Consider the following 15127-nt stretch of genomic DNA (forward strand, 5'->3'; position numbering starts at 1 on the left):
CTGATACCCCATATGTGGCAGTAAACCACTGTTTGGGCGCATGGGAGAGCTCGGAAGGGAAGGAGCGCCGTTTGACTTTTCAATGCAAAATTGACAGAAATTGAGATGGGACGCCATGTTGCGTTTGGAGAGCCACTGATGTGCCTAAACATTGAAACCCCCCACAAGTGACACCATTTTGGAAAGTAGACCCCCTAAGGAACTTATCTGGATGTGTGGTGAGCACTTTGACCCACCAAGGGCTTCACAGAAGTTTATAATGCAGAGCCATAAAAATAAAACAAAATTTTTTTCCCACAAAAATTATTTTTTAGCCCCCAGTTTTGTATTTTCCCTAGGGTAAGAGGAGAAATTGGACCACAAAAGTTGTTGTCCAATTTGTCCTGAGTACGCTGATACCCCATATGTGGGGGGGAACCACCGTTTGGGCGCATGGGAGGGTTCGGAAGGGAAGGAGCGCCATTTGGAATGCAGACTTAGATGGAATGGTCTGCAGGCGTCACATTGCGTTTGCAGAGCCCCTAATGTACCTAAACAGTAGAAACCCCCCACAAGTGACACCATTTTGGAAAGTAGACCCCCTAAGGAACTCATCTTGATGTGTTGTGAGAGCTTTGAACCCCCAAGTATTTCACTACAGTTTATAACGCAGAGCCATGCAAATAAAAAATATTTTTTTTTCCACAAAAATTATATTTTAGCCCCCAGTTTTGTATTTTTCCAAGGTTAGCAGGAGAAATTGGACCCTAAATGTTGTTGTCCAATTTGTCCTGAGTACGCTGATACCCGATATGTGGGGGGGAACCACCGTTTGGGCGCATGGGAGGGCTCGGAAGGGAAGGAGCATCATTTGGAATGCAGACTTAGATGGATTGGTCTGCAGGCGTCACATTGCGTTTGCAGAGCCCCTAATGTACCTAAACAGTAGAAACCCCCCACAAGTGACCCCATATTGGAAACTAGACCCCTCAATGAACTTATCTAGATGTGTTGTGAGAACTTTGAACCCCCAAGTGTTTCACTACAGTTTATAACGCAGAGCCGTGAAAATAAAAAATCTTTTTGTTTTCCCACAAAAATTATTTTTTAGCCCCCAGTTTTGTATTTTCCCAAGGGTAACAGGAGAAATTGGTCCACAAAAGTTGTTGTCCAATTTGTCCTGAGTACGCTGATACCCCATATGTTGGGGTAAACCCCTGTTTGGGCACACAGGAGAGCTCGGAAGGGAAGGAGCACTGTTTTACTTTTTCAACGCAGAATTGGCTGGAATTGAGATCGGACGCCATGTCGTGTTTGGAGAGCCCCTGATGTGCCGAAACAGTGGAAACCCCCCAATTATAACTGAAACCCTAATCTAAACACACCCCTAACCCTAATTCCAACGGTAACCCTAACCACACCTCTAACCCTGACACACCCCTAACCCTAATCCCAACCCTATTCCCAACTGTAAATGTAATCTAAACCCTAACCCTAACTTTAGCCCCAACCCTAACTGTAGCCCCAACCCTAACCCTAACCCTAATCCTAGCCCTAACCCTAGCCCTAACCCTAGCCCTAACCCTAGCCCTAGCCCTAGCCCTAACCCTAGCCCTAGCCCTAGCCCTAACCCTAGCCCTAACCCTAGCCCTAACCCTAGCCCTAACCCTAGCCCTAACCCTAACCCTAGCCCTAACCCTAGCCCTAACCCTAGCCCTAACCCTAGCCCTAGCCCTAACCCTAGCCCTAACCCTAGCCCTAATGGGAAAATGGAAATAAATACATTTTTTTTTATTTTTCCCTAACTAAGGGGGTGATGAAGGGGGGTTTGATTTACTTTTATAGCGAGTTTTTTAGCGGATTTTTATGATTGGCAGCCGTCACACACTGAAAGACCCTTTTTATTGCAAAAAATATTTTTTGCAATACCACATTTTGAGAGCTATAATTTTTCCATATTTTGGTCCACAGAGTCATGTGAGGTCTTGTTTTTTGCGGGACGAGTTGACGTTTTTATTGAAAACATTTTTGGGCACGTGACATTTTTTTATCGCTTTTTATTCCGATTTTTGTGAGGAAGAATGACCAAAAACCAGCTATTCATGAATTTCTTTTGGGGGAGGCGTTTATACCGTTCCGCGTTTGGTAAAATTGATAAAGCAGTTTTATTCTTCGGGTCAGTACGATTACAGCGATACCTCATTTATATAATTTTTTTATGGTTTGGTGCTTTTATACGATAAAAACTATTTTACAGAAAAAATAATTATTTTTGCATCGCTTTATTCTCAGGACTATAACTTTTTTATTTTTTTGCTGATGATGCTGTATGGCGGCTCTTTTTTTGCGGGACAATATGACGCTTTCAGCGGTACCATGGTTATTTATATCTGTCCTTTTGATCGCGTGTTATTCCACTTTTTGTTCGGCGGTATGATAATAAAGCGTTGTTTTTTGCCTCGTTTTTTTTTTTTTTTTCTTACGGTGTTTACTGAAGGGGTTAACTAGTGGGCCAGTTTTATAGGTCGGGCCGTTACGGACGCGGCGATACTAAATATGTGTACTTTTATTGGTTTTTTTTTTTTATTTAGATGAAGAAATGTATTTATGGGAATAATATTTTTTTTTTTTTTTCATTATTTTGGAATATTTTTTTTTATTTTTTTTTACACATTTGGAAATTTTTTTTTTTACTTTTTTACTTTGTCCCAGGGGGGGACATCACAGATCAGTGATCTGACAGTTTGCACAGCACTCTGTCAGATCACTGATCTGATAGGAGTGCAGGCTGCTTCACAGTGCCTGCTCTGAGCAGGCTCTGTGAAGCCACCTCCCTCCCTGCAGGACCCGGATCCGCGGCCATCTTGGATCCGGGGCTCGAGCAGGGAGGGAGGTGAGGAGACCCTCGCAGCAACGCGATCACATCGCGTTGCTGCGGGGGGCTCAGGGAAGCCCGCAGGGAGCCCCCTCCCTGCGCGGTGCTTCCCTGTACCGCCGGCACATCGCGATCATCTTTGATCGCGGTGTGCCAGGGGTTAATGTGCCGGGGGCGGTCCGTGACCGCTCCTGGCACATAGTGCCGGATGTCAGCTGCGATAAGCAGCTGACACCCGGCCGCGATCGGCCGCGCTCCCCCCGTGAGCGCGGCCGATCGGCTATGACGTACTATCCCGTCCAGGGTCAGATAAGCCCAGGGCACCTCGACGGGATAGTACGTCTAAGGTCACAGAGGGGTTAAATTTCAGTATCCCTTGCCATTGTTATCTGACTTGTTTGCTCGGATTAAGGGGGCTAGTTGGTTCACTAAGATAGATCTTCGTGGTGCGTATAATCTGGTGAGAATCAGGCAAGGAGATGAATGGAAAACTGCATTCAATACGCCCGAGGGTCATTTTGAGTATCTAGTGATGCCGTTCGGACTTGCCAATGCTCCATCTGTGTTTCAGTCTTTTATGCATGACATCTTCCGTGAGTATCTGGATAAATTCCTGATTGTGTACTTGGATGACATTTTGATCTTCTCAGATGATTGGGAGTCTCATGTGAAGCAGGTCAGAATGGTTTTTCAGGTCCTGCGTGCTAACTCTTTGTTTGTGAAGGGATCAAAGTGTCTCTTCGGTGTGCAGAAAGTTTCATTTTTGGGGTTCATCTTTACCCCTTCTACTATCGAGATGGATCCAGTTAAGGTCCAAGCCATCCAGGATTGGATTCAGCCGACATCTCTGAAAAGTCTGCAAAAGTTCCTGGGCTTTGCTAATTTTTATCGTCGCTTCATCTGTAATTTTTCTAGCATTGCCAAACCATTGACCGATTTGACCAAGAAGGGTGCTGATTTGGTTAATTGGTCTTCTGCTGCTGTGGAAGCTTTTCAGGAGTTGAAGCGTCGTTTTTGTTCTGCCCCTGTGTTGTGTCAGCCAGATGTTTCTCTTCCGTTCCAGGTCGAGGTTGATGCTTCTGAGATTGGAGCAGGGGCGGTTTTGTCACAGAGAGGTTCTGATTGCTCAGTGATGAAACCATGTGCTTTCTTTTCCAGGAAGTTTTCGCCCGCTGAGCGTAATTATGATGTGGGCAACCGAGAGTTGCTGGCCATGAAGTGGGCTTTCGAGGAGTGGCGTCATTGGCTTGAAGGAGCTAAGCATCGCGTGGTGGTATTGACTGATCATAAGAACTTGACTTATCTCGAGTCTGCCAAGCGCTTGAATCCTAGACAGGCCCGTTGGTCGTTATTTTTTGCCCGCTTCGACTTTGTGATTTCGTACCTTCCGGGCTCTAAAAATGTGAAGGCGGATGCTCTGTCTAGGAGTTTTGTGCCCGACTCTCCGGGTTTATCTGAGCCAGCGGGTATCCTCAAGGAAGGAGTCATTGTGTCTGCCATCTCCCCTGATTTGCGGCGGGTGCTGCAAAAATTTCAGGCGAATAAACCTGATCGTTGTCCAGCAGAGAGACTGTTCGTCCCTGATAGGTGGACTAATAAACTTATCTCTGAACTTCATTGTTCGGTGTTGGCTGGTCATCCTGGAATCTTTGGTACCAGAGAGTTAGTGGCTAGATCCTTCTGGTGGCCATCTCTGTCACGGGATGTACGTACTTTTGTGCAGTCCTGTGGGATTTGTGCTAGGGCTAAGCCCTGCTGTTCTCGTGCCAGTGGGTTGCTTTTGCCCTTGCCGGTCCCAAAGAGGCCTTGGACACATATTTCGATGGATTTCATTTCTGACCTTCCCGTTTCTCAAAAGATGTCAGTCATTTGGGTGGTCTGTGATCGCTTTTCTAAAATGGTCCATCTGGTGCCCTTGGCTAAATTGCCTTCCTCCTCTGATTTGGTACCTTTGTTCTTTCAGCATGTGGTTCGGTTGCATGGCATTCCTGAGAATATTGTTTCTGACAGAGGTTCCCAGTTTGTTTCAAGGTTTTGGCGAGCCTTTTGTGGTAGGATGGGCATTGACCTATCCTTTTCCTCGGCTTTCCATCCTCAGACTAATGGCCAGACCGAACGAACCAATCAGACCTTGGAAACATATCTGAGATGTTTTGTTTCTGCAGACCAGGATGATTGGGTGTCCTTTTTGCCGTTGGCTGAGTTCGCCCTTAATAATCGGGCCAGCTCGGCTACCTTGGTTTCTCCATTTTTTTGCAATTCTGGGTTCCATCCTCGTTTCTCTTCAGGACAGGTTGAGTCTTCGGACTGTCCTGGTGTGGATTCTGTGGTGGATAGGTTGCAGCAGATCTGGACTCAGGTAGTGGACAATTTGATCTTGTCCCAGGAGAAAGCTCAACTTTTCGCTAATCGCAGACGCCGTGTGGGTCCCCGACTTCGTGTTGGGGATCTGGTTTGGTTATCTTCTCGTCATATTCCTATGAAGGTTTCCTCTCCTAAATTTAAACCTCGTTTTATTGGTCCGTATAGGATTTCTGAGGTTCTCAATCCTGTGTCTTTTCGTTTGACCCTCCCAGACTCCTTTTCCATACATAATGTATTCCATAGGTCGTTGTTGCGGAGATACGTGGCACCTATGGTTCCATCTGTTGAGCCTCCTGCCCCGGTTTTGGTGGAGGGGGAATTGGAGTATATTGTGGAGAAGATTTTGGATTCTCGTGTTTCTAGACGGAAACTCCAGTATCTGGTTAAATGGAAGGGTTATGCTCAGGAAGATAATTCCTGGGTTTTTGCCTCTGATGTTCATGCTTCCGATCTTGTTCGTGCCTTTCATGCGGCTCATCCTGGTCGGCCTGGGGGCTCTGGTGAGGGTTCGGTGACCCCTCCTCAAGGGGGGGGTACTGTTGTGAATTCTGTGGCTGAATTCACTCCTGTGGTACTGCAGCTTCTGAGCTTCCTCCCTCAGGTGTTCTGGTGAGCTCGTTAACTGCTTCATTACTTAACTCCGCCTGATGCTGCTATCCTTGCTCCTTGTCAATGTTTCAGTGTTGGATCTGAGCTTCTCCTGATTGTTCCTGTGACCTGCTGCTCTGTATAGCTAAGTGCTTTTTGCTTTTTTGTTGCTTTTTTTCTGTCCAGCTTGTCTTTTGTTTTGCTGGAAGCTCTGAGACGCAAAGGGTGTACCGCCGTGCCGTTAGTTCGGCACGGTGGGGGTTTTTTTGCCCCCTTTGCGTGGTTTGCTTTAGGGTTTTTTGTAGACTGCAAAGTTCGCTTTACTGTCCTCACTCTGTCCTAGAATATCGGGCCCCACTTTGCTGAATCTATTTCATCCCTACGTTTTGTCTTTTCATCTTACTCACAGTCATTATATGTGGGGGGCTGCCTTTTCCTTTGGGGAATTTCTCTGGGGCAAGTCAGGCCTATTTTTCTATCTTCAGGCTAGCTAGTTTCTTAGGCTGTGCCGAGTTGCCTAGGTAGTTGTTAGGCGCAATCCACAGCCGCTTTTAGTTGTGTTTAGGATAGGATCAGGTGTGCAGTCTACAGAGTTTCCACGTCTCAGAGCTCGTTCTTGTATTTTTGGGTATTTGTCAGATCACTGTGTGCACTCTGATCGCTAAGCACACTGTGTTTCTGGATTGCCTTCATAACACCTGTCATTAGCAAACATAACAGTATTGCAACTTAGTCACATTCCCTTTAAAAGGGGGTGCCCCACCATTATATACCAGATTCACGCTACTGGTCACATATTTTCAGTTATTCTCCGCTAAGATATCTGCATAGTGATCCTCTATGCATTGCAGAGCTGCCACCAGATACAGCAAGTAGGGCAGAAAGCCATTTGTACTGGCTGCTCTGCAGAGGATCTCCATGCCGAGAGCAGGACAAGATGAAGATGCACTCTAAAAAGCTGTTCTCATGATTGCTGTTCAGGCGCGCACTGCTCCCTTGCCTCCCATATTGCAGTTTGATTGACAGTTCGGATCAGTGGCATCGTTGTTAAGCCGGCCAGAACTGTGCGCTCGCTGATGCTGCAAGCAGAGGCTACGTAACCTCTGCAGCATCGGAGCACAGATACACTGAAGCTGGCCAGTATTGGGAGCTAATAGTGTGCTCCAGCATTCCAGAAGATTCAGAGCAGCACTTACAAGCTCTATGTTAAAGTGCTTGTAAGCACTGGCACACGTTTGTTCACTGCTGATAGACTACAGAGGTCACCTAGCAGTAAACAGTAAAAATAAAACATCCCTCCATTCTTGAGAAGGGAGAGGATTTTTAGCAACAAGTAAATTGCAAAGTTGATTGTTTTTCCAAGCACTTTGCGATGTTACCAGTATAAGAGGATGAGAATAGCCCCTAAAAGTCAGGTGAGAATGAAGCATGACCAGACTAGGACCACAGTTCATTCTGTAATGTACAGATCTGTAACAAGCATTTATTGTCATTTTCATACTCTTGTCTTACACCCTTGTAGCACTAACTACATTCCACAACTGGGAAGTAAAGGGTTATTACAATTTTAGAAGATAAATTGAAATCATTTTCCAATATAATTTCTGTAGCGATTCCTTACGTTTTCCCAAGATCTCGGCTTGCAGCCATTTTAAAGGAACCTTTATTGTTGAATTTCCAGTGGATACATGTCGGTCCTGGTGACACGACAAGAATGTGTTTCACATGGGAGGAGACCGATCTGACAACTGATCAGTAATGAGTCCTGCATCGGGTTGTCATCACATGGCGAGGACAGATTTTCATCCTCTGAACAGTAGAAGATTCCCATTAAATAACTGAAGGATAAAGATCAAACCCTGGGAAATAAGCCAGAAAATATATTGGCCGAGCCACTTATATGGAATAAAATGGTTCTTCTCTTTATGTGACTGCAGGAGCATGACACTGTAAAGACATCGGGTCTGAATTCAATGAAACCACTTGCTGGACTGTACCAAATATTAGGGGTTGCTAGGGAGCCCAGGGATGGAAGATGCCGTTTCTGCTGATTTTGGGTCTGGCCAGCAGACAGGATTCCAGGGTCAAGCAACTCAATCAGCTCCACATCCTCCTGTATCAGGACTTCCTGCAGCAGGATCGCTCGCAGGCTATCGAGCCGGAATCCAATGTCCTAAAAGGGTGGAAAGGAGAAAGAGAGGATAGTTAACCATTTTATATGAATGTATCACTTGGAATCTTACAGTTGCAACCGCAGGTATAGTTATAATTGTTTGATTCATCAATTAAAATTCCAGCCATTTGGGCAATCATTCCGTGCCATCTTCGCTGGCCATCCTAAGACCATGCCGGGCTGTGCCCTCACGGCAGTGACGTTAAAACCATCAGGCCTTTTTTTAACTACCGTAAATCCAATTTCTGTGGCGTCCATCAGAGTGTTTCTCTCTGCCAACTCCAATTCTGCACAACATCTGAGGCATCAACTAATAAAGCTAAAAAACACAAATGGTATCTAATACATGATTACCCTCATATTCTCAACTGCTAATGTAGGCCGTCTTCACTAGCAAATGATACTGTATAGGTACGCTCTGGACATAGTGCCCAAGTGATGAAGGAGTTTTCGCCAGAATGCTAGCGTGAAACAACTGCAAATGTGGCAACATTTTTACACAACATGAAGTGGTGCAAACAATTTGTAACTTTTGCCATTTCAGCCAGCTATGCCAAACTGAGCAGTCCTAGGGCATGTTGAGACATGGTGAAGCTCGCCTGAAAAATTCATCAAAGTTGTGGCATAACTTACGGTATGACAGGTAAAACCTGTCCATTTATAATGACCACGGACAAGATAAAGATCCCCAATTCACATCAGGACTACAAGATCCCAGGTACTTTCAGCTGCGTCACTTCTAATTATTTGTACTAAATGTCCAACTGGGGGTCTGTATGTGGGGGAGACAGGGCAAAAGCTTAGAACAAGAATGAATTCTCACCGCCACACAATAAGAGAAGAAAGAATGGATCTACCTGTGGCAATACATTTTTGTCTCCCAAATCATAACATTATGGACACGAAATTACTTGTGTTAAAAGGTAACTTCAAATCTCAGAGAGACAGAAGAGTCTGGGAATATAAACTGATGACGACCTTTGACACTCACTGCAGGAATGAATGTGTCTTTTTACATCAACTAAGGAACTTGCCCCTCGTACTATGAGGGGTCATCACAACAGAGACCCTAATCAGAGGACAATAAAACAATCCTTAACTAAGAGCTGGCCCAATATTTATGGACATAACTGTTTATCACTCATGGTAATTCTGCTTCATGTCACCTGTCTTATCCATGGTTTTCCCCCCCTTTTTTTTTCTCTGTGCTATGTTGCGCATAAATATGTGATTCTTCAGAATTTCTTTTAGTCTTTGCCTGATGAAGAGGCCTGTGTAGTTTCGAAAACTTTCAATTTGTTACCATCTTTTCAGTTAGCCATTAAAAGGTATCAACCACTGAGGTATGCCAAAAATGTTTCTCCAGTCCCTGACTACAGTAACACTTCTAACGAGGAGCAAGTCACTGAGAAAATGCGCCCAACTCATTACGTGGGCCTATGGATGAATTTGGAGCATCTTCCTCCTGCACAGCCATCATGAAGATTGCCATACAAAATGCCAGTGTTAGTGAATCGAGCCCATAGTGTACTGTATCTCAGAACAGGATAGTTTATACAATATTATTAAGTTTCATTTTGGGACAATTAAAAACAGTAAAAGATCTGCGATGCATTTTAGCCCCAATTGCCAATCTAAAACCAAAATTTCAGCACTACTTTTGCCGTAAAGTGCAGCATAGGCTATTGAAAAAAAAGTAGAGACTCTTGTGTATACCTGTTTAACTGATGTGTTATTTCTTTGTTGTACACTTCCCTAATGCAGATACCTCTCTCCCTATGATGCCTTTGGCTTTGAAGAGGCTGGATCATCATCACAGTGCAATTGCTCTGCTTTAATGGCTGCCAGCTATAATTAAGAGACAACTGCTATCCTATTGATGTATACTGCTGAGCCTTATGATATTCTACTTGTCTTCTGCTGGTGAGAGGTTTCTCCCTGCCAACTCTTACAATGTGAAAGAAAAGAGCGAGGCCCTCCATGTGTGATACCACAATAACAACTAGATAGTGGATAATACCTCTCACCTAAGTAAGATGTGACTTGATATAACTCTGTAGAAAATGATGAGGCACAATGGAAGACTGCTGTTCTGGACGCTCACCCAAACTTTGGTGGGGAAGTAATTGAAGAGACTCGAGGGAAAAAAAAGCAGCCTATCCCAGGTGCTGCCAAGAACAGTATTCCTCTTCTTGGCAGCACCCAGGATACAATGCTGTTTTTCTCCAGCGTCTTCAAGTATTACAATGAGTAGTGTTAGGTAAGCAAATAACAGTCAGTCTGGGTTTCCCTTCCAGACTATCAATCAAACCAAAGGGAAAAAAAATGGTTTGCCAGCATCCATTAGAGGAATAAACACAAAGCTTGAAGAGGCACTTGAGAAAAGCAGAGTCAATTTGTTTACTTTTCATAAATGCATGTTGGCAAACACTTTTTTACTTTATTTTTATGTATTGAGAGAAGTGATTTCAGAATTTTAACATTGTTGAAATGAATATGGAATAAAGAATTCCGAGTGGTGGCTTGCTGCATTGCGTCTGTGTCTCTTTATATGGCTACAGGTTAACATCACAGGACTGGCGCACTGATCATTACTGGAGAAAAAAAAAGAGTGGGTGCACATCAAAATATCGCTGGTAAATTAGCATTATATACCAAAACTATAGTGCCACTTTGAAAACCAAGAAAGTCCAACTTTAACATTGTATGTCTATGATATTGTCGCACTCCTAAACACATGGTTTGTGTACAATTAAGTTACTGGATTTAGTCATAATCGCAGATGGTGGCAATTCTTTACTGTAAGAGCAGTGAGACTAATCTGATTGCCATATGTGGCATCTGGAAGGAATTTTTCCCATAATTATTGGGCAATTAGCATCTGCCTCATAGGGTTTTTGCCTTCCTCTAAATTAATAGGTTACGTTATAGATTGAACTCGATGGACTTTGTCTACCTTCAACAAAAAAACTATGAAACGAATTTAAGCAGCAGTCAAAGGTAGAGCTAAAGAGAAGTATTATTGAAAATTTTAGAGATCTTCTCTTTCCTTGATCCACATCCAGTCATCAACTGTAACGCACAGTGTAGGAAAGGATAAGTGCAACACAAAGGGATAAAAGAACCAAACACTAGGGAAAAGGGAGTGGAGACCTCTAGACAGATGTAACGTCATCCTGTCTGCTCTATCTTCCCTATATAGGTTCCGCACCTATCGCTGCCGAGCAGGATACCTACTCCCTGCCTGACCCTGGCAATAAGCCCTGCACCTTAAAAGGACAGGATGAGCGCTAGTCAATCCCAACTACCGCTAAAGACATCTAGGATAAATAAAACAAAGGGAACACTTAGATTCAGTAGACTCCAAAGAAGACTGACTGTTGCAGCTCCAAGCCTCCAAGTCGCAGTTAGTGTCCACATGTTTGGCATTTCTGTAGCGATGAGAGCCTGCCTAATTTATAGATGCGTGTCTCCAGAGGCTTGAGCTGGGCACTTCAACGTACTGGTCACTACAACGGTAGTTTGCAGCTTTCAATCAGCAACATCCACTGCTGCTCGTTTCTGGAAAACACCGATGGAGTCAAAATTGTCACTTGAATGGGGAAGGAGGGGTGTCTGCTCTTCTACCTCTCAGGGGGTCTGTATATGGAGCTCACAAACTATTCTCTCGAGTCTCGCAGTGTGGCTAAGGCTTCTTTCACACTGCGACGGGCCGAGGTTCCGACGCGAGCAGTGAATGCGCCGCACAACGGAGGCAGCGGATGCATTTTTCCTGCGCATCCGCTGCCCCATTGTGAGGTGCGGGGAGGTGGGGGCGGAGTTCTGGCCGCGCATGCGCAGTCGGAAAAAGCGGTCCGTCAGCAGCAAAAAACGTTACATGTAATGTTTTTTTGCTCCCGGCGGTCCGCCACAACACGGCGCAACCGTCGCACGACGGTTCCGACATGTGTCAATGCGTCGCTAATGTTAATCTATGGGGCAAAAACGCATTCTGCAAACAACTTTGCAGGATGCGTTTTTTCCCATAAACGACGCATTGCGACGTATTGCAAAAAACGCTAGTGTGAAAGTAGCCTAAGCAGTACTGTACAGCCATATATAGAGTATTTCTATATTCATCAGAAAATGTGGACAAATGTGGGTGCCAATTTTACCCATTTCCCATTGTTAAAATGTAAAATCTGGGGATAAAACAGAATTTTGATGGTAAAAATGTATTTTTTTCTTCACTGCCCAATGGTATAACAGTCTGTGACCCTCCTGTGGTGTCAATATGATCACTGCACCCCAAGATGAACTCATTGAGAGGGGTAGTTTGCAAAATGGTGTCTCTTTCGGGGGGTTCTGCTGTTCTGGCACCTCAGGGGCTCTGCAAATGTGACATGGTACCCTCAAACAAGTGGCGCAAAATCTGCACTATAATATGGCGCTACTTCCGTTCTGAGATTTGCACTGTGCCTCCAAAGTAGTTTTCGACCACATATAGGGTATGGGTGTACTCAGCAGAAATTACACAACAAATTTTAGGGTCAATTTTCTCCTGTTACCCTTGTGAAAATAAAAAAAATTGGGACTAAACATCTTTTTTTTTTGCGGCTCTACGCTATAAAACTTCTGTGAAGCACCTGCGGGTTCAAGGTGCTTACCACACATTTGGATAAGTTCACTGAGGGGTCTAGTCTCCAAAATTTTCTCACTTGTGGGGGGGTTTCCAATGTTTAAGCACATCAGGGGCTCTGCAAACACAACATGGTGTCTGCTAATTATTCCAGCAAATTTCCCATTAAAAAATAGTCAAATGGTCCTCCTTCCTTTTTGAGCCCTGCCATGTGCCCAGACAGTGGTTTTCCCACTTTTGGGGTATCGGTGTACTTAGGAGAAACTGCACAACAAATTTTGGTGTCCATTTTCCAGTTACCCTTGTGGAAATAAAAAAAAATTGGATCTAAAGTAAACTTTTGTGAATAAAAGTTAAATGTTAATTTTTTTCCTTCCATAATCTAAAATTTCCTAGGAAGCACCTGAAGGGTTAATAAACTTCTTGAATGTGGTTTTGTGCACCTTGAGAGGTGCAGTTTTTAGAATGGTGTCACCTTTGGGTATTTTCTGTCATATAGACCCCACAAAGTCACTTCAAATGTGAGGTGGTCCCTAAAAAAAATGGGTTTGCAAATTTTGTTAGAAAAATAAGAAATCGCTGGTCAACTTTTGAGGGTATGGGGTATGGGCAGAAATGCTGCGGGTTTGACGCTGCGTACATCTGATAGTGCATGAGAACTTGAAGCTGATGCTAGTGACCGGAGATAACCCCGTCCCCGGCGGTCACGTGCACTGTGCAGTTCTTGCAATCAGCTGATCGTGAGAACTGCAGTGTACATCTACTTCCGGAAAAAATAAGATTCACCATTATTTAAATTAGTACACATGCATGGTAAGCTGCGTTCCTGTACTTAATACTCATGTGATTAGGAAGAAAATGTGGTTTTACCGCATCTAATTAAATTGTGTGGGTAATTTACGCAGTGGTCTGGAAAGACGAGCCGCATGTCTGTCTCTGCGGGCGATCCGCAGGCGTCGGTGCACACATAGTGGAGATGGGATTTCTTGAAATCCCATCCACTATGCTGTAACAGCTGGACGCTGTGGGATGGACGCTATGGATGTAAGCAGCATCCAACCCGCAAGTGTTTACTGACTGTGGGAACATACCCCAATATATCTGCAAACAGGAAATTACTTTTTTTTTTTCCTTCCCAGAAGCCAACTTTCAATTAGCTTTAAAAGAAAAAAGCATGCAATGAAAAAACGCATCAAAAACGCATGCGGAAAAATGCATCAAAAACATAGGCGACTTGCCAGTGACCTCAGGTGCAGATTTCACCTGCGTCAAATCCTGAAGAAACATTGAGCCATTCCTGATTGTAGATACATGGAGCGCCCCGGCTGATCGGCTCCGCAGCTGCCTGTGTGGCGGCTGTGTGACAGGCACAACACATGCATGGAGAGCCCAACAGGCCGGGGAGCTCCAAGAAGCCGGGTTCCCTCTGCAGTTATTTGGTAAGCGCTATAGCTGGCTGAATACGTTATGACCCAATGAAATTAGCTCATCTCTAGTAATAGGCTGGCCACACAGAGGAGCATCTCATGTAATGGTGTGAATGGTCCCCATGAAAGCCTGTGTGCACTGTGAATACAAGGCAGTCACCCTCCGGATGTTTGGTGGGTTATAAGTGGCTGTTCCGTTAGTATTTTGCACCTGTGCTGCCCCCCGCTGTCACGGGTCCCTGCTGCATCCTGTTGTGCAGTTGTGTCTGGACATGATATTGCAAGAATGGCTGCAATCAAGATCGACGCACAAAGAAACACAACATTAAGCTAGTGGACAGTAAAAAGCGTTGGTGGGCTACCAGGAGACATCTGCAGGTGCCAGGCATGCGATTAATGTTTGCTTACACATAGTAAATGAGCATTATATCAGGCCAAAGACTTGAGGGCAAAGCAGAGCTCAGAAATGTACAGATCCAACAACAGTGGACACAGTCAACTCCATCCCGCAAACCGAGGCCATCAACACCAGCTTCTGCAAGCACGACGTGCGCCAAGGTGGAGCAGACGATTTACTGCCAGGGTGTTACTGTCTGTCATTTCTCAATGATGGCATTCATAAAGAAATGTCTTGACACTCACTCTATTAAGGCCTGCAGGTCGGACGGAAATCAGCCTGCCCTGGGTGTCTAGTGTAAATGTAAGCCAACAGTATTCTCCTATCATTTCTACATCCTTCTCCACACCAAAGTGAGTTAAAGCCTAGAAACATTTCAGGGTCTGACCGGGGTGAAATTTATGTCAGCGTACACATTGGGGCAGCTTTGTCCAAACTAACTAAAAAAGTGAAGCAAAGTCAGCAGCCGGGGAGCAGTATTTAGGACACAAAGAAGGCGCGGATAGGGCAAATATGGTAGATCAATAAAGTAGATCGTGAATGCTCACATTTGGTAGCTGTGCACATCGTCACAACATGCGTGAGGTGCTGCCTGCTGTCCTTTATCCTTTACTGCACCCAAAAGTGGATTCAATATATCTCTCAAAAAAGAAAGGGGTGCCAAATGTATATTGATTGGAAAATTTCACAACAGATCATACAATTT

The 15127-nt window shown here is 44.6% G+C and overlaps 1 protein-coding gene across 6 annotated transcripts in view; it reads right to left on the bottom strand.

Annotated features, from left to right (window-relative positions):
• The window catches only part of VEZT (vezatin, adherens junctions transmembrane protein), a 95543-nt gene that overhangs the window by 41756 nt on the left and 38660 nt on the right, over positions 1–15127 (bottom strand). For all 6 annotated transcript variants that reach the window (XM_069764719.1, XM_069764716.1, XM_069764715.1 and 3 more), the window contains one exon: positions 7804–7979. In XM_069764719.1, the coding sequence (XP_069620820.1) occupies positions 7804–7979 (176 nt within the window). The remainder of the gene's footprint in view (positions 1–7803; positions 7980–15127) is intronic.

Source organism: Ranitomeya imitator, chromosome 4, assembly GCF_032444005.1.
Source record: "Ranitomeya imitator isolate aRanImi1 chromosome 4, aRanImi1.pri, whole genome shotgun sequence".
Lineage (NCBI taxonomy): Eukaryota > Metazoa > Chordata > Amphibia > Anura > Dendrobatidae > Ranitomeya > Ranitomeya imitator.